The 18,148-nt window shown below is 53.0% G+C and overlaps 7 protein-coding genes across 7 annotated transcripts; 4 read left to right on the top strand and 3 right to left on the bottom strand.

Annotated features, from left to right (window-relative positions):
* Window positions 1–212: 212 nt before the first annotated feature.
* Window positions 213–2,045, top strand: BDP81DRAFT_447794 (uncharacterized protein; the record flags this gene model as incomplete). Its single annotated transcript, XM_060592222.1, has 2 exons — window positions 213–1,690; window positions 1,745–2,045. The coding sequence occupies 2 exons, from the start codon at window positions 213–215 to the stop codon at window positions 2,043–2,045; spliced, it is 1,779 nt and encodes a 592-aa protein (XP_060447493.1).
* Window positions 2,046–3,082: 1,037 nt separating this feature from the next.
* On the top strand, window positions 3,083–5,172 carry BDP81DRAFT_392286 (surfeit locus protein 6-domain-containing protein; the record flags this gene model as incomplete). The annotated part of the gene is made up of 3 exons (XM_060587688.1): window positions 3,083–3,103; window positions 3,236–3,319; window positions 3,436–5,172. 3 exons carry the CDS (start codon window positions 3,083–3,085, stop codon window positions 5,170–5,172), a joined length of 1,842 nt encoding a protein of 613 aa, XP_060447494.1.
* An 850-nt stretch (window positions 5,173–6,022) lies between these two features.
* Window positions 6,023–7,721, bottom strand: BDP81DRAFT_193153 (Golgi phosphoprotein 3-domain-containing protein). The gene is made up of 4 exons (XM_060582440.1): window positions 7,290–7,721; window positions 6,965–7,211; window positions 6,409–6,860; window positions 6,023–6,351 (listed from the first exon to the last, which is right to left on the bottom strand). The coding sequence occupies exons 1-4, from the start codon at window positions 7,554–7,556 to the stop codon at window positions 6,262–6,264; spliced, it is 1,056 nt and encodes a 351-aa protein (XP_060447495.1). The 5' UTR covers window positions 7,557–7,721; the 3' UTR covers window positions 6,023–6,261.
* Window positions 7,722–8,741: 1,020 nt separating this feature from the next.
* Window positions 8,742–10,525, bottom strand: BDP81DRAFT_370566 (aldo/keto reductase; the record flags this gene model as incomplete). The annotated part of the gene is made up of 6 exons (XM_060586614.1): window positions 8,742–9,537; window positions 9,611–9,805; window positions 9,874–9,987; window positions 10,037–10,177; window positions 10,232–10,310; window positions 10,367–10,525. The coding sequence occupies 6 exons, from the start codon at window positions 10,523–10,525 to the stop codon at window positions 9,242–9,244; spliced, it is 984 nt and encodes a 327-aa protein (XP_060447496.1). The 3' UTR covers window positions 8,742–9,241.
* Window positions 10,526–12,554: 2,029 nt separating this feature from the next.
* Window positions 12,555–12,926, top strand: BDP81DRAFT_392289 (uncharacterized protein; the record flags this gene model as incomplete). Its single annotated transcript, XM_060587689.1, has 1 exon — window positions 12,555–12,926. One exon carries the CDS (start codon window positions 12,555–12,557, stop codon window positions 12,924–12,926), a length of 372 nt encoding a protein of 123 aa, XP_060447497.1.
* A 602-nt stretch (window positions 12,927–13,528) lies between these two features.
* Window positions 13,529–15,399, bottom strand: BDP81DRAFT_422923 (general substrate transporter). The gene has a single exon (XM_060590033.1). It carries the CDS (start codon window positions 15,120–15,122, stop codon window positions 13,596–13,598), a length of 1,527 nt encoding a protein of 508 aa, XP_060447498.1. The 5' UTR covers window positions 15,123–15,399; the 3' UTR covers window positions 13,529–13,595.
* A 550-nt stretch (window positions 15,400–15,949) lies between these two features.
* On the top strand, window positions 15,950–17,725 carry BDP81DRAFT_479917 (uncharacterized protein; the record flags this gene model as incomplete). Its single annotated transcript, XM_060594907.1, has 5 exons — window positions 15,950–16,002; window positions 16,177–16,417; window positions 16,463–16,779; window positions 16,873–17,341; window positions 17,429–17,725. 5 exons carry the CDS (start codon window positions 15,950–15,952, stop codon window positions 17,696–17,698), a joined length of 1,350 nt encoding a protein of 449 aa, XP_060447499.1. The 3' UTR covers window positions 17,699–17,725.
* Window positions 17,726–18,148: the final 423 nt, after the last annotated feature.

Consider the following 18,148-nt stretch of genomic DNA (forward strand, 5'->3'; position numbering starts at 1 on the left):
TATCTGAACTTTTTTCACCCTTTAGTACCCTCTCTCTGGTGCAGGTGTCCATCGAATTAACCTTCGAAGACCTCATTTCGGCGTGGTGTTACTTTGGTGGTGGAGGAGAGCCAGCTATGCGCGACAGCTCCTCACCTGCACTTTCATCACCACCTTCCGGCTCTATTTCAGCCCCAGGCTCGCCGTTAATCGGTCGGCCAAACAACAACGATATGGATATGGACGAGATCATAGTAGATCCCTCCCAGCCTCGCTTCGGTGTCGTCGCAGGAAACGAGCCGCCTCAACCAGAAGTCCGCCTTACTGCTGCCGGCTTGCCTCGCAAGAAGCCTGGTCGCAAACCTGGCTCTACCGTCAAGCCTAAGAACCCCGACGAGCCGCCCAAGGTGCGCCGACCTAGAAAACCTCGCGATCCCAATGCGCCGCCCATTCAAAGGAAGAGAAAGTCGGCACCTGCTGCGGATGCCGACGCAGGCTCAGATTCAAAGTCCCTTGCCGCTGCAGCCGCATCTTCCTCCACACCTCCTCCTTCTCGACAGACGAAGATTACCGACCTGGTCGACATCACTTCCACCTCCCGACCTGGCTCTGCTCAGCCAGAACACACAGCGCAAAAGGCGCCCAAGCGGGAGGAGATGCCGCGTTCAATGCAAAGCATCTTGAATGCAGAGCCAGAGCCCGAGCCGAAACCACAGAATACCGCTCTCCCGACGCGTACTAGCGGACAGGGTTACGATCCTATCCGTGGCAGCTACGATCCTGTCAGAGGCATCTTTGGTAGTGCCTCGTCGCCAAGACCCGCAACACAGACTGTCAACCGACCTAGCGCGTCTCCCTCTATCGCCAGCTTGGTAGATCCGCCCACGCAGAGCGTCACTTCGCCTTCTGCACAAAACTTCCGCATTACCTCTACTGCTCAGTCGCGGACTGAGAATACCTCTGTACCAGCATCTCCGTCATACCCAGTCAGATCAATCCCTCAAGCGATCTCGAAGCCGCCTGCACCCGAGCCGAAGAAGGCTCTCGCTCCCCCGCCAGTCCCAGCTCTCAAGGCAGACTCGAAGCTGAAGGACGCTGTGTCAACTGCTGGTTCTGTCGCTAGCAAAAAGCATTCACCAAAGCAAAAGCCACAGAAGTCAGGAGTCTCTTCACCCAAGCTCAATGCTCTGGACGACTCTCGTGATCTGCTTGGAGATCGTTCAATTCTAGACTTTGGCAGAGCCGAAACTGGCAAGGAGTACAAAGCCCCGGATATTGTCCTGGACATCCCTATCAAGCCCGGCGACACGAACATCTACGTCAATGTGATGCGTATGGCTGAGGAGAAGTATGGCTGGGATGCTCTGCACCCTCGCCTGGCTGAAAAGCGAGATCGCAAGGCCCGCATCGCTGCTGCCTCGGCTGCCTTGGAGAAAACGGCGTCAGGCCAGGAATCTGGTGACGAAATGTCCGAGGACTCAGACAAGGAGGCAAGCAATGTGGAGATGGGCGGTATGACGAGTGGTGCCGACCTCCCCGAGAAGCCGAAGAAGAAGAAGCGCAACTTCAAAGAAGATGAGTACGACAAGGATGATGACTTCGTCGACGATTCCGAGATGTTGTGGGAGCAGCAGGCAGCCGCCAGCAGAGACGGCTTCTTCGTATACTCTGGACCCTTGGTGCCAGAGGTTGAGAAGCCTGCGGATACAAGGTTTGTTGCATTCACACCCGTTCCTATACAGCATAGCTTACTAACGTGTTCCAGACCTGATGGATTGCCTAAGCGCGGTCGCGGAAGTCGTGGCGGTCGTATTGGCGGTCGTGGCGGTACGACTCGTGGTGAAGGCGGCACTGGCCGCGGCGGAGGACCAGGCTCCCGAGGTGGTCGCGGATCCCGAGGCGGCTCGCTTACTCGCAAACCGCGTATCACAAAGTCGGAAAAGGAGCAGCTCGAACGCGAGAAGGCCGACCGCCAGCGACAGGCTGAGTTGAGCGCCAAGTCTACAAACGGCTACTCACTTCAGCCTCAGACGCCTTCCTTTGCAGCTGGAATGGCAGGCGCGTAAATCGCCAGGGAAGCTTTCTTCCACGACAGAAGAGTTGCTACATGACCACGGCATATATCCTCATTCAGAGGGATGATGCCGTTTGAAGATGTTGCTTGCAACAAACGAACATACAACGGAAAGGAGTCCATCGATAGAGAACAGTCCTCAAGGAGGCTACTGTTGCGACTGCGACTTGAGAAAGACTAGCAAGGGGTGGTTGTCGTATCCGGACAAAACGTTCGGAACAGGCGTTGTGATGTCGATGCCCTTTTCTTGGTCATTGACTTTGCTAAGGGTGACATGGTTATTTAGGCTGGGCGGCACTGTTTCTCGGACGGCATGGGACGGCATGGGATCCCAGGAATGCGGCGTTCGGACTTGTAGGACTGATTATTGGACGGAATGGGTCTACAGCTGGGCGGTTCCACTTGCCCACTCGCGGTGGTGGAGTTTTCCAAGCCGTGGGATAGATTTGCGAATTGTGTCGTGGTATCACGGAGTAAAGATGTATGCTTAGAAAGACTTGCTACCAATCAAAACAGTGATTAATGCCATTGGTCGGTACAACTTGATTTGGGTATCTGAGGGAGGTGCACTACATTTCGTAGAACATTGGTGGTCAGATAAGCGTATGGTTCAAGATGAGCGAATCCCGGCCAAATGTTGGTGATGGGTCTGCAGTTTTGGACCCTTTGAAGCTGGAGAACTTGATAAGATGCATGTATCGGGGCGCTATGTCATTGCGGGGTAGAAGTGTGGCTCACCGCCCCGAAAAATAGGTGAGGATCCAACGGCAGAAAAGCGCCAAGATTTCGCATAAGCGATTTCTCCACACCCCAAAAAATTTCGAACCGCCCGAAAATTCGCAGCCAATCCGCCCGCAACCGCCGCAGTATCAAAGCTCTCTCTCTGTTCACCGAGTCTGCTTGCACCCGCCTAGCCGTTGATTTTCGTTTGGCGTTGCAGGACTTCAACCAACCTTCGCGGTCGACACAGAGAAGGCTTTTTGTTCTTTTTTTCCTACAAGCAAAGATAAAGAAACGAAACAAGGGAATATGGCGGAATCTACTCTGCAGGTTCGTTATATTGCCCGTGCCCCGCCACCGGCCGAAGATGAGAAAAAAAAAAAAAAAAGAGAAGAGGCTGTTGGCGGTGGTGATGATCCTGTGAGATCGCCACAAAAGGCACAACGTTAACATGCTTCGTAGGATCGCCTGCGCGAGCACTCAAAGGCCTTTGATGGTCTTTTGTCCCTCATTCCGGCAAAGATGTACTATGGAGAAGACAACTCTGTACGTTTGCCCCCCGTCCGCACCTCACATCCCTCAATGGCCCTGCAAAAGCAAAATCGCAAAGCGACCGATAGGAAACCTAGCCTTTTCCCTTCGCGTGTGCTTCACCTTCATAGCACCAGGGTAGCCTACATGAAGAGCGCATCTTGCTTACGCTTTTCTTCTTCTTTCAACAGGAACAATGGAAGCGAACGAAGCAGACGAAAGCCGAGGCCAAGGCCGCAAAGACGGCCAAGCTGGACCCCGACAGCGAGCTGAACCGCAACGCAAAGGAGGTCATGGACGAGCGGGCGGCGCGCAACAAGCGCAAGCTGGAGGCGATGCAAGAGGAAGAAGACAAGGAGGACGACGAGCCCGTCCCGGGTGTGCAGAGGGAGCTGCCCGGCCAGGGGCTCCGGAGCAAGGACTACAAGAAGCAGAAGACGGCCGACCTCCCGATCGACACGATTGATGACGCCAACCCTGCCGAGATGTCACAGAACCAGCTCATGAGGATGGCCAAGAAGGAGGCCAAGCTGGAGAAGCGCGCGACCAAGAAGGCCAAGAAGGCTGAGAAGAAGGCTGCTAAGCTCGAGGCCGGTGGCGACGCTGCTGCTGATGCTGCTGATGTTGAAGCATCCGAGGTCAAGGAGTCTAGCAAGCCCGCCGACATCAAGACTGCAAAGTCCCCGGCGGCCGCCAAGAAGGAGTCCAGCAAGAAGCAACAGAAGAAGGCCGAGTCCAAGGACGCCAAGCCCGTCAGCAACGACCACGACAGGGACGCGGACAAGGACGAGGACGAGGAGTACGAGACCGTCGACGAGTCCGAAGACGAGGCCGAACCCGTGACAAAGTCAAAGTCCAAGTCCGTCGACCTCAACCCCCTCGACCTCTCCGGCCTCGCCCAACAAAAGGCCACAGAGGAGTCCAGCGGCGCCTCAACACCGGCCTCGCCCACCTTTGACACCGCCGCCGTCGACGGTCCCTCCACCACCACCACCGCCGCCACCGCGAGCACAACAACCTCAACAAGCTCCACCGTCCCGCCCTCCGAGAAGCCAAAGCACATCAAACTCCCCGCCGACACCTCCGCCCTCCGCGCCCGCCTCGCAGTCCGCATAGAAGCCCTCCGCGCCGCCCGCAAAGCCGACGGGCCCGACGGGAAACCCATCCGCACCCGCCAGGAACTCATCGAGGCGCGCCGCTTCAAGCAGGCCCAGCGCAAAGAGCACAAGAAGGAACTCCGCACAAAGGCCAGGCTCGAGGAAGACGCCCGCCGCGAGGAGACGCTCGCCTCCAACTCCCCCAGCGTCATGTCGCCCCGCGTCGGCCTCGGCGGCGAAGACGGCGACGACGAACCCGCAAACTTTGCTTTCGGTCGCGTCGCCTTTGACGACGGCACAAAACTCTCGCACGACCTCTCCCACGCCTTGAACACGCACAAGAAACGCGGGCCCTCGGACCCCAAAACGGCACTCATCAAGATGCAAAACCAAAAGAAGCGCCTCGCGGCCCTCGACTCGGAAAAGCAGGCCGACATTGCCGAAAAGGAACAGTGGCTGATTGCCCGAAAACGCGCCGAGGGCGAGCGCGTGCGCGACGACGAGCAGGCTCTCAAGAAGGCCGTCAAGCGCAAGGACCAGGCCAAGAAGAAGAGCGAAAAGGCGTGGAAGGAGCGCAGCGACGGCGTGGCCAAGTCGATTCGCGAGAAGCAGAAGAAGCGCGAGGATAACCTCAAGAAGCGCAAGGACGACAAGTTGGCGCATAAGCTTGGCCGGAAGAGCGGGAAGAAGGTTGGCGGTGGGGGCGCGAAGAAGACCAAGGCGCGTCCTGGGTTTGAGGGGAGCTTTGGCGGTGGTAAGAAGAAGAAATGATCCCTCTCGCCCACTAGTGCTGTAATCGCTTGAGCAAGAGAGGCACGAGAAGGTTACCGTGAGGAATAGGGAAGTGTGAGAGGCTGGCGATGCAGGAGATTAATCGATATCCCCCCGGAGCAGTGGTGGAGGAAGGTGTGTTTGAGGAAACCGACCAGCGGTTTTTTGCATCATCACTATGGATGGAAAACGGCGTTCTTGGGACAAAAAAGACTTAGTGTACATTGTTTTGTTTTTCTTTTGCACAAAAAAAGGGGGACGGACGGCGTAGAAGGGAACCCATGAATACATATTTCAATCGTTCTAGCCATGTCACGATCTCCAATTGCTCTGTAAACTTGCACAGAAATGACAAACGTCAGTACAGATGGCAGCTTCTTGTCAAGGTTCGTCACGATATCGAGATATTGACATGACTTGAAGAGAAGAAAAGACTTTAGATTCAAGTTCTCACCAACGCCGGATATATCCACATCTTGGAACACTTCGACCAGGACAACATGACAAGGCAAGGGGAGGGTAGCACACAAGCCCACACACTGATATCTCTCACAGTCTTGTCCCTCCGCGCTCTCGTTTCTCGGGACGTGGACTGAGAGTGTGTTCTGCATTAAAACGATCGCTTACGGTAGAAAAAAAGTAGTTGAAACCCAACCAATTACACGCGTGTGTATTTTTCGCCGTCCCATCATCCTTCATTTTTTCCTTGCTGGAACCCTTTTTTGTTCTCTCCCATTTGAGGCAAAGGAAGGATATAGCGCCCTTTCATGATATTTTGCCCCCAAGTTGTGAACCCAATATCCTGCTCCCCCACCACCACCTTACATGCTACACATTTTTTGGTTTAATGGGGAGCACAAGAAAGTCGCTTTCCCCTGTTGCTTTGTTTTATCATTTCTCGTGAGGGTTCGAATATGGTGTGAAGGTCGGGAGAGCTCAATGCTGGGCGTATCGATGTGTCTAGGTTGAGAATGGGATTGAGAAAAGGGAGTCGTGTTCCCGAAATTCGCTCAGTGCTCCGCAACTATGCCCTATGCAAGGCTGGGGCAGCGGAACGATCGGTTTCGAGGATGTCGAGGTCGATTAGGTTTACAAGAGGGAATCAAGACGGGTGAAGACACTGAGGCAGGCGGCCACAACTTCGAGTTGCAACTCCTTATCCTTGCCCTTGCTGATCTCCTACAAGGTTGTTAGGTCCAGTCTACCAATCAACGTAGGAAATGGTGTTCAACATACATCTGCAATGACTTGAGGCAGGTTGGCACCGATACCGTTGCCGGTGGCCTTCTTTCCAAAGGGCCATTGGCTGTAGTCGGCGAGGAGCTCGTCTGTCTGGGCAAAGGCGCGCTCGCGGGCCTCGTGGCCGAGGGTGCTGAGGGCGTTCTCGAGCACGTTGGCAGCGTAGGCGGCGCACACCATGGCAAGAGTGCGGACGTAGCGGAACTCGAGGTTCTCGGGCAGGAACTGGGAAGCGGGGAGGACGACAGTACGCTGGGTCAGAACGTTGCGGACGCGGCGGCGGATCTCCTCCTTGGCGCCTCCGTCGGCAACGGGATGGGTCGCCATGTCGAACAGCAAGAAGTTGCGCTTCTCGGTGCGGAGGATGCCCTTGTCGACTAAGCCCTTGGCCAGGCGCTCGCGAACCTGTTTTAATTGGTACCCAATCTTCATCAGATTCCAGGTCTCTCCTGTAGGTGGACACATCCGTCAGCCTGAGTGCTTTCCAAGGGCGCGGGCGCAGTGGACAGCGCAGTGCTCCATTTCAGGGAGGGGAAAGGGGGGCCAGCTTTACCGCTCATCAGGTCAATCCAAGAGCTGACACTCATCTTCTCGCTTTGCTTCATCATCTTCAAGGCCTCGTCGAGCAACACCTCGCCCGTCAGGGTGTCGTCGATAACTTCAATGACGCGGTCTGCGAGGGGGAAGCGTCTTCTCGAGGCATCCTTCTGCATGCTGATGCGACCGCGGAATGCGAGTTCGATGACGATGCATCCTCTCAAAGCGTATGAGATGTTGTCGTTCCAGAATGACAGGTAACCCTGCACCGTGTAAAAATGTCAATTAGCGACCTGGCTTCAATTGTGGAAATCGGTGCGTAGCGCTCGTCGTCGGCATACCTGCTTGTCCTTGAGGCCGAGGAGCAGAACCTCCTCCATCAACGTCAGCTTGGGTTGTTTGCTGCGCTCGGCGCTCTCGCTGATATCACGGGGGTCGAAGGCGATCTTGTGGCCGTTCTCGCCGCTCTCGTAGCTCGTCTCGGGGGCGCTATCCTTGATGTTGGGCGTTGAGTTGGTCCGGCTGGCGCCATTGCTGGCCTCACCATCGCCGGCCGCGGCGCCTCCGCCTCCACGGCGTCGGGTAAGACCTCCTGCCGCTGCTGACATTGTGTCTGATGTCGAGATGGTGTCGTGGGTATATCGTCAAAAGGGAAAGGGAGGTAGGGCTGGTTCGGGGATTATCCTGAGATTCGGGCCAGGTCAAGCGATGATCGCAGATGAGACGCTTAGCACTCGTCGCAGGTCGCGCGGGTCGTCACCGGATAGCAGGGCGATGAAGGACGTGCCAGCAAGGTGTTGGAAGGTTGCTTGCAGGTCGTAAGGCTGCGGGCGCTCGGTCGTGATGTCGAGGCGCTTTCTTTCTCTCCCTATCTCGGCGATCGGGCCAGGGAGCTGAACAGCTGCTGCGCGGGCTAAATGGGCCTTTTGGGTTATGTGTCAGGACTTTTGAGGACACCCTTTGTGATGGTGGCTAGAGATGGCGAGAATCAATCCAATCCTGCCGATGGAGCAAGCTGTTGAATGAAGCAATGTGTCGAAGGGGGAATCTGACGCTTCAGTCGTGTGCCCTTTGCTTGTATCTCCCCGAAGGCCTGCTTGGTTGGCTAAGTTTTGGCCCCTTCTGCCAGTAAATGGAATTTCTCGCAGCCTGGAAATTGCACCGCCCCAGCTGTGGTGCACGGGCCATGTCCGTCTGTTGAGCTCCTGTGGCGCCATGAGGCTTGGGCTCCACCTTGAAGCACGACACAATGGATGGATGGAAGGGAGGGACCTTCTTCTACCGCCCCCCCCCCCCCCCCCCCTGCTCGTGGACCCTGACTAGGCATTTTTTGTAAACAATACGATGTTGCTCCGTACCTTACATACTGAGAGATCTCCATCTGACCCTTCATATGTACGCCGAGATGCTGTCGTGCTCTTCGTTCTTCAACAGGTCATCATTGAGGCATCATGATGTTTGATTCCCGCCGCTAAAATCGTAGCATTGAGCTCCGCCGGTGCCGACATTACTGCCTGTCTTCGCCCGCCTTGACTCAGGCCACTAAAAGTCTATTTGATCAATCAAATCCACAATTTCTTGTCATGTTGTCAACCTGTCTGTTTCACATCGCGATATCCATTTTTCCGCCTCGAGATCATATCTTATCAGCGACTCTCGATAACACGTGGCTGGACGCGTGTGCTGAATGAAATAGATTTCCACCCCTGGCATTGACACCCTGTCTCACTAGGGGAAAACGGCGAGCTGCGCGAAGCACTTTTTTGATGCCCTCCAACATTCCTTCACACTCAACGGCCAGCGTGGCCTCGGCACGCCTTGTAGCCTACCGAGACAACCGCCGAGTATGCATCGCTGTGCCAAGGAAGTTGAAGGAGCAAAGGCAGAAGAAGCATTCACATTCAGCTCCAAGCAACGTCTGCAAAATTGCTTACCGGATTGTAACCTATGCAATCTTCACATGGCAGAATGCTGTGTACGGGTACTATTCGGCTTCAGTGGTTAGCGCGGTTCTTGCGGGGCATGGCGTAAGGAAGCTGGTCCGATTTACCCGCTTAATGTGGATCGATTATCCCCGCCGACCACCGATCGCCGCCGGAGCTCTTACCTGAAGATGCCGGAATGGCTCCGGATTGTTCTTCCGAAGGTAGAGCGGGTGTGTGGGAGCTATTCCACAAGGTGAAAACGAGTAATTAAGCAAGACATCTGGTTCTTTTATTCATTTCTTCGCTCTTTAGTCTGACGTCTGGTTGCCAAATAGCCAAGTCACGAACCCAGCGGCCCTGAGCGCATGCTAGTGACCGACTGCGGCCTCATGCATCGCTGAGAATCTCTTTCCCTCTGGCTTGTTGGCTTCCACTACTTTTCTGATGGCAAGAATTTCACCCTCAGTCAACTCTACATCCCGGGAGGCCCAGTTCTCCTCCAGCCTCTTCGGCTTGGTGGTGCCCGGAATAGTGATGAGACCTTGGGCAGCTACCCATGCCAGGGCAAGTTGAGCGAGAGAACAGCCCTTTTCAGCCGCAATTTTCTTCATCTCGTACACAATAGCCTTGTTCTTGTAGAAGCTCTCTCCTTGGAACTTGGGGACTGTGATGCAAGTCAGAAATATGTCCATTAGAGAGAAGAAAAGGAAGGCATCTAAGCGGCTATGACCACATACCAGTTCGACGGAAGTCATCAGGCGCGAAATCTTCGGGACTTTGGTAGTCGAAGTTGTCGACCAACCAGCCATGGCCCAAGGGACTGAATGCCATAAAGGCAACATCCAACTCCTTGGCCGTTTGGATGAGACCGCTCTCCTCGTGGAGGGTTTCGAAGGCAGAATACTCCGCTTGGACCGCATCAACCTTAGCGACTGCTGAGGTATTAGTATTTTACTGGAGCATTGATGACTTTGAAGTCGTTATGGCGGGTGGAACATACTCGAGTTGGCCTCGCGCAGTGTCTTGGCAGAACACTCTGAAAGTCCAATGTACTTAGTCTTTCCTTCCTTCCGGATCTCATCCAGAGCAGCAATGGACTCCGATAGAGGTGTCTCTATGACCTTCGTTAGATAAGTGGAAATGAGCTACAGAGGACGTCATACTCGGGTCGATTCTGTGCAAGTAGTACAGGTCTGGGGCAAAGCCTAGTCTCTCGATGGTACTGTCGATGTAAGACCGAATGTGGGATCTTGAGTTGATGACACTGCGGTCCTTGAAGACGTCAAAGCCACACTTGGAAGCAACTTGACAGGAAGGGTCAGTACTAGACTCAACTCCAATGCCTCGAGTGGACTTACCAAAGACCTTATCGCGAACATTGTGCTTGCGGATAAAGTCCCCGAGAATCTTCTCATTGAGACCTGCGTCGTATGCAACCTGATATCGCATAAGGAAACGGCATCAAAGGCGTGCTGCGTGATGATCAGACTTACAGCAGTGTCCCAAAAGGTACAGCCCAGCTCGATTGCTTTCAAAAGCACCGGCTCCGCCTGGTCGTCTGAGAGCCTAGTGCCCATAGCCGAAGTGATACCCATTGCACCGAATCCCGGTACCGGGACGCGGACAGCGCCAAAGGGAACAGTTTTGACCATGTTGGTATGAGATTGCAGTGATGAAGGTGTAAGTGTAGGGACGGCGAGTGAGAGGAGGATAATTGTGTGCAACTGTGAGTGATGCATCGTTTACCAAGGATTGAGGGACAGACTATGTGACTTTATATAACTTCTCGTGCAGGGTCGTCATCATCGGTTGTGAGGCAGATCCAAGGTCTTTCGTGGGTCTCAGCATGGCAGCGTATCCATGGCTTACAGCTTTCGGCCCGGGCATTTTCTTGAGAGCGGTAAGCAGACCGCAGATTTACTGGCTATAACAAGCAAATCCGAACGCCAGATTTACAAATTCTTTGACTTGTTCTGCCTTTTTGGCTTCATTTTGAAACTAGCGAGTCATCGTACTGAAGTTATGACGTTCGGCTCCGTGTGCAGGGGTGTCAGCACCTGCTAAAGGCCGCGTCTAAGTCCGCTAGCCCCCACAGCTCGGATGACAACCAGCAAAGTCTTTAGCTTCTTGGGTCTACATATCTTATTCTATATCACTAATCTCTTTACACTACGCTCTTACCACCAAATTCTCGATTCACCATAGCGGTTTTACAGCTTACGAAACAGAAGTCCCCCGGAGCCGCAGGTTTCGGAGCCGGTCTGCCGCTAAAACTTGACATCGTAGAGCCAGTGCTAGTGGGGGGCCGCCAACTCAACTCTACAAGGCGTAGACTGGCAGGGCATTCTTCTGTCGGAAGTAGGATATGCCTCTATTTGCCTTTCAATTCGATCTTATAGTTTAAATGGAGATTTTGGTGTAGCCATGGGTGAATAACGTGGTCGGTCATCCATTGAGACAGGAATCTTTTGGGTAATAACTTGCATGGTATTTGCTTTTCTTCGATCGCATGGCAACTTGATGTCCGTATACTTCCTACTAAGACCATCTGTAATGCGTTAGAATCCTGAGCGGCCCGCTGTCTGTGTATATGTCATGATACCTTGGTCGACCAAGGCCATGATCGTGTCCCCAGGCATGTCGACAGCCGCTCGGCCAAACCTAGGTCAGATCCCCGGTACCTTGGTTTTCAGAAGGCTAACCGTCTAAATCTTCAAATGAATCACAAAAAGAAAGTGTGTAAGCTCAGTACACTGGTCCGCTGTACTGAGCTCGAAGGCTACAGGTCCTTCACTTCCCCCAGCCAGGTCACCGACCAGAAGTTCTTCTCTAGATAGTGATGGGCCATGGCGAGACAAGCAGTTTGTATGACAGCAGGCACTGCTCACCTTGGATTCCCTATGCTCTCTCATCGTGAAATTATATGCTTTAGTGTACTCTAGTTCAGGAACTCTCTTGTTTTACTTGATGCGCATGACGAATATGGCACACTTAGCATTATCGTTGGCTGCTCATACAGTCTACCTATGTCAGAATGTTGCTCTCCACGAGCAAAAGTATGGCCTCTAGAACGCTGCCAGGTGCCTGACCAAACACTTGGTTAAGGTGCGGGGTCATGCTTGGTGGCGTAAACCTTGAGTTCCAGGTCGACTGAGCCCCGTGGACCGTGATATCGTCCCCAACATATCTCCGCCGCTCTACCGTGGCTGAGAGCAGTCAGAATGGTTCTGGAGATACGTTCTCAAGATAATATCCCGGTTTAGAGTCTTCAAAACGTATCTCCGGCACCTGTTTGGCACAGAACCACTGGAACTCCTAACTCAATGAGCACCGGGGTGTTGCAGAGTCCCCGGTTAGCCAATGATCTGCTCAACATCGCAGACTCTATCGAGGAGGTACTGTACTGGAGCTTGCTTGTTCCGATATCAAGATCGAGTCTTGAGTACTTAGACCGTTGCGGTCCTCCCCCATAAACTAATATAAACCGCCCTTCTCCCCCCAAGGATTCTCAATCTCTTCGCTCGGCATCCACCACACTCTTCTTCATTGCATACACTTGTCTGCGTTCTGCAAATTCTCTTCTTGAACATACCATACTTCTCTTCGCATCATACAAGCACCTCTCGCATACAAGACTCCACCTCTTCTCAACAGACAAACACATCTTATTTACCACTCAAGATGTCTTCCCCTGAGTTCTCATACAGTGCCCTTTGCCAACAACGTATGGCTCTTACCTGCCTCGCGGGAAAGCTTGCCAATAAGACAAAAGATACCGGAAGTGAAGATTACTTCCCCATTGCCGCTCACTCGCGTGTATTCGAGGGCTTTGTTAATCAGTTCATTCGACCTAAAACATCCGTCATTCATCAAATTCCTCTCGAGGAGCGCATCGACCTCATCGAAGAGTACTATCGCGAGGCAAACTGCTTCAATCAGTACAACAAGCAAGGACAGCAGAAGTCTCTCAAGAGAATGTTCTCTATATGGTTTGAGGACATCAAGAGATACATTCCAGAGATTTTCTTCTTGATGCCCACACAATCTAAATAAGCACCGAAAAAGGACAACTCGAAAACCAACACACCCGCTTCTCCTCACTCTCCGGGGAAGCCAGTCAAGCATTCGACCAAGAATACACCCACACCCAAGAAGGACGTGCCCAAGTCTCTCCTTTCTACCAAGAGAAGACGCGAAGGGAGTGAAAAACACGAGGGCGAAGCCCGTGGTTCAAAGAGAACGAGGCTGGTGACTCCTAAGAGCACCAGCGGCTCGAAAAGCCCCAGCCTGTAGCAGCAGCAACAATCCAAGCAGCGGCTGGCGGATGGAGAGGTCGCGCGTATCGGGCGCCGACCTCAAGGCAAGAAGTGAACGTTGCAGATCACCACACTGCGTAATTAGACGTGGGTGTCTGTCAGTGACACTCTTCTAAGCTATAGAGCCCGTGCCTCTTCGCTTGTGGACAGTTGTCTATCGTTGGAAGAGTTCTCGGATATGATACCCTGCGGAGATATTGGGTCGGAGTTCTGGAATGGTAACCTGTTCTAAGGCGTTTGATTGTTTCATGGAATCATGGGTCACGATGTTTGGTTCTGTTACATTAGCTTGGTTATCCGACGACACTGCTTCTTACTGCACTTCAATTGAGTGTCATGGCCGTAATAGTTGTTTGAATCATTGGAAGTGACCATTGTGAATGACTACTAGACTTCTTCTAAGTACTTAGAGGCCCTCAATCGTGACTGCCACCGGCCCATCGTGCTTTTCATCCCTCTCCACATTGTCTGCAAACACTTCCACCTTGGCCTGGGCAAAGTTGCGGGCACTCACGCGGTTCTCGAACAGCATTTCAAGCTCAGCTGGTGAGCGTCCCTTTGGTTCAGGTAGACAAAAGTACGCCCACACCAGTTCGCAGAAGCAGATCCCTGCCCAGATAAAACCTCCCTTTCCTCTCAGATTCCAGGCGCTGGGGTTGATGATGGGTGGGTTCAAGAAGTTGGCACCGATGCTAGCCAGAAGATAGGTGTTGCGGGCAATGGCAACTGTCTTGATTCTGAGCCGGGTGGAAGGGATCTCTGCGACTAGACAGTAGCAAGTTGGTCCGACAGTCATGTCGTAGGTGATGACGAAGACCATCAACAAGGCACCGGATGCCCAGCCTAGATCCGGACGAGGATCCGGAATGCCCATGCCGCCAACGGTCACTAATACGGTGAACATGATGCAGAGACCAACGACGTATAACGTGCGGCGCCCAACGTGTGGAAGGAGGAACCAAGACAGAAAGGTGCCGACGATGGCGATGGCGCTATCTCTCAGACCAAAGCTGAAAGAGTTGTCCGAGTCGAAGCCAGCTTGTTGCAGGAAGTAGATGACGTTGCCACCGAACCAAACACCACAAGCAACCTGTCCCACCCAGACGAAGTAGGCAATCATTGTGCGACGAAGGTTGGTTCCACGGAAGCAGTCGATGTATGACGTTCCCTCCGAGTTCAGCCTCTCCATCTCGTTCGTGTGGGCAATCATGGCGATGCTGACGTCAAGCTGGGCATCAGTTGTCGAAGAACTCGCCAGGCGTCGAAGAGCGTTGCGAGCATCGGTCAGACGTCCTTTGCGAACCAGCCAAGTCGGGCTCTCGGGAGCGAGAATAACGCCAACCATGATGGGCAGAGGGAACACCCATTGGATGGCGTAGGGAATACGCCAAGCCCAGTCGTCGGGGCGGGAAAGAAGTCCTCGAAGGACGCCGGTGCCGATAAACTGTCCGATGACCCAACACATGTTTGTATAAGTCGTCATAATTGGTCGAAGGGCCATAGGCGTAACGTCGGCGGCGTATGTTGTCGTCAAAGCTTGGAAAGCACCCCAAGGGAGGCCACAAAGCAGACCTCCTGCAAGAAGGTAGCCGATATTCTGCGCAAAGAAGAAACGGAAGATGAAAGCGATGTTCAATACCAGGGCGCCGAGGAAAGTCTTCTTGTATCCATAGCGTTCCGCGACAATACCACCGATGAAGAGTCCAATCATCTGACCAACTTGAGTAGCGTTTTGCAAACCCGACTGCCATGTTGATGTAAGTTGATAGTCACCGTTCTCCAAACGTACTCCAAATCGTCGACGGAATTGCGGCAAGCCGTAAAAGTTGTCAATCAGAGAAGTATCGTAGGCCTCCATGACAATGCAGAGGGGGAGGACCATTGAGAACGCCACAGACTTCGGATATGCCCGGAAGGACTCCATAACCGACATGTTCTTTTGGCCTTCTGTCGCCGCTTGAGCATCGTGGGCTACATGATCCAGAAGTACCGACTCATGCTTGTGGTGTTTCTCTGCAGCACTCGGATCCGTGAGTGCATTCGCAGTCTCGACGTTGACCGGGGGTGGGCGCCATTGACAGCACAGACTCTCGACAGCTGATAAGATGACAGGAAAAGATGGAGAGAGGTGCAGTAGAGTCTGGGGAAATCTGGGGAACCTATGTCCGAATTCGGGACTATGAAGAACTATTTATCTTGATGCCACTTTCTCGCGTGGGTTGACTCCCGTGAGAAAAATCACCGACATGCCCTTCCCCAGAAACATTTGGCTAGCGTCAACATCATCCCATGCGTTACCCGCATCCGTAGTTCTTGATCGGACGCAGTCTTAAATGGCTTCCACCGACTTGCAACTTTTTCTGTGGCAATCAGGTGCTTCTAGACTCGGGTCTCGGACAACCTAGCCGTCAAGGGCCGTAGTGTTGGTTCCATGTGGATAATGCGGGTTGGTCCGGGGATATTTCAAGCGAAAAGTTCAAGCGACAAGGCCAAGACTCTTGTGCCCGGTTAAATTCTCGTGGAATTTTTGACTACCCATGAAATCCGGTGACCTTGACATAGAGGGGCCCCGGAGCCGATGGGCAGAAAAAGGAAATCCGAGTCCGGGTATCCGTACCCCACAAGAGTCGCTTGACTTATTCGCCTGAAATGGTATTTAGGAGAGACAACTGCAGTCCTTCAGATTTGAAACCAGAGTCGGCTACTCTCATAACTCACTTTTCCGAGATCTCATGCAGTCATCGCCTTCGAAACCGGAAGATGGAGAAAGGAAAGAAGCGTACGAACTATCCTTGTGATGGATGCTCGCTTCGGTGAGTACGATGCCACTTACAAGGAAGCAGTCCACCCTGCAACGAATGCCGAAAAAGATCAGTGGAATGCACGTTTCTTCGGATTTCGCGGAAGAGAGGACCGAAAGGACCTCGATCGAGCACTACACACAAGGTGGTAAACTACCAAGAACAGATTCGACAGAATCGATCAAGCCTCCTTCTTCCGGACCGTGGCTCGACGCAAAGTCCCAGATCACCGTCAACTTCCGGTGTGGAGAACGAGAGTGCTACCCAGCAAAAATCTTTGCAGGTTTACATCGAATACTTGGATAAGTTTCGAGACCATCTAACATGTGTTTGGCCCGTCGTCAACGTGGAATCACTCAAGTCCCGCATCAGTGGTTCGCTGGATGATCACGATGCATGGGCATTAGCTGGAGCCATATGTGCTACGGTAATTGTGCAGTTACGACTATCTCAACTGCGGCTTTCCAAGTAGCATAATCTGGTCTCCGATGACAACAATGTCGCAGAAAGCTTTGCACATCATGCTCAACGCTCGCATAATTTGAGCAACCAGCATCATCAAAGCACTCACTACAAGGAAGACACAACGGAGTCCCTACTGACTGCGTTCTTCCTACACGTTTACTTTGCCAATACAGAACGCATCAGAATAGCTACAGTATACTTACACGAGGCGATTGCTCAGTTACATCTGCAAAGCCTGCACCGTCCAGAAATCCTGGTCAGTCTCGAAGAGGAACAAAGAGAATTGCTCTTACGCATCTTCTGGCTGGTGTTCGTGACAGAGAGGTGAGTCTTATTCCTATTTATACTACGTATGTCGGTTTCAGTCGATCAGACTTCTCTTTAGAGAGGGTCGAATAGCTAACAGAGAAGAAACAGAACCTTCTGCGTCCAGAATTGTTTCCCACCATGCCTCAAGCCGATCCAGACTTTTCCGCTTTCCGAATTTCACATCCAAGGAGCCGGCGAAGTAGACGCTTCCTTCCAACTCCTCGCTCAACTCTTCACCCTCCTCGACGACAACATAATCGTAGCGGCAGACAGAGGGGGAGTCCCCCCCGACTCCAACGCAGCCGAAAACCTCTACAGCGCCCTCTCGGCCATGGCCAAGCAAGACTTCTCGACCCTGGCCCCCTACCTCCCAGAGACGCAGCGAGTCAACGTGCTGATGACGGGGAACTGGATCCACATCCTCTGGTGGCAGTTCGCCCTGAGCCACTACCAGATGTCTAGCCGCATGGACGATGCAATGCTCTCCATGTTGAAGCCCGCCAAGGTTGCTCACGAGACCATGCGCCTGCTCGGGTCTGTTTCTCAGCAGGCCATTAGGACCCACGGATATGGACTAGTAAGTTATTTCACGCACGTAGACTTACCGAGGTTCTGGCCCCTTCGAGACCGCTGACTGGTTTACCCCTTGTTTCTTGCTCAATAGGAGCTAAAAGTCTTTCGTATTGCCGATGCTCTCATCGACATCCTGGCTTGCAACACGTGGCTTTCTAGTTTGCAACCCGGATGCAATAGCATGCTTCTGGGAGCCAGGGACGTACTGCGTTCTCTTCAGAAAGCTCTTTTGCTTATTGGTTGGCCAGAGTCTTTGTTTCATAAGAAGCTGATGCTGGTCATGGCCGAATCACAATTAGCGGTTCCTGATGTCAAGGCTTTGACGACGTGCGAGGAAGAAGAATGCGTTGATTATTCGTAGAAGATACCAATACCATTAATTCACCCGACCGATTGACTTCACATATTGCATACAGAAGTCTCATTGCATATGACCGTCTCCTCAGGATGTACCATGCGACTAGCCAGTTCCAAGACAGCATAAATTCTCCCGTTGATCATAGGCCCCGCTCGATTCGTCTACCTGTGCGCAGACTTGATGTATCAAGTGACACAGCAGGCCGTAGTTCTTGCGAGAAATTCTAGCGAAAAACGATTCTTTTCAGTCACAGGATGCCACCGGTTGTGGCTCGACGTGTCCCTCTCGGTGGTGTCAGGGAGTGGTGTGGCAAATTTGCGTCGCCATCAATCCATCAAGCCATGTTGTGGACCGGTGGGATTCCCATACCCCGTGGCTCGGCTGGGCATCTTTGAAATGAGAAGATCGGTTGCAATAGCAAGTATTCCCAGCTACAGGGTCACCGCTGATTCC

Source organism: Colletotrichum phormii, assembly GCF_030913505.1.
Source record: "Colletotrichum phormii strain CBS 102054 chromosome Unknown BDP81scaffold_6, whole genome shotgun sequence".
Classification (NCBI taxonomy): domain Eukaryota; kingdom Fungi; phylum Ascomycota; class Sordariomycetes; order Glomerellales; family Glomerellaceae; genus Colletotrichum; species Colletotrichum phormii.

Excerpts from the sequence above, each read along its gene's own strand:
- BDP81DRAFT_193153 (XM_060582440.1), bottom strand. The coding sequence starts at position 7,556 with ATGTCAGCAGCGGCAGGAGGTCTTACCCGACGCCGTGGAGGCGGAGGC. Across the intron at positions 6,861-6,964 it reads TTGGATTGACCTGATGAGCG|GAGAGACCTGGAATCTGATG; the intron begins GTAAAGCTGGCC and ends GTCCACCTACAG. Across the intron at positions 6,352-6,408 it reads TGCCTCAAGTCATTGCAGAT|GAGATCAGCAAGGGCAAGGA; the intron begins GTATGTTGAACA and ends ACAACCTTGTAG.
- BDP81DRAFT_422923 (XM_060590033.1), bottom strand. The coding sequence starts at position 15,122 with ATGTCGGTTATGGAGTCCTTCCGGGCATATCCGAAGTCTGTGGCGTTC.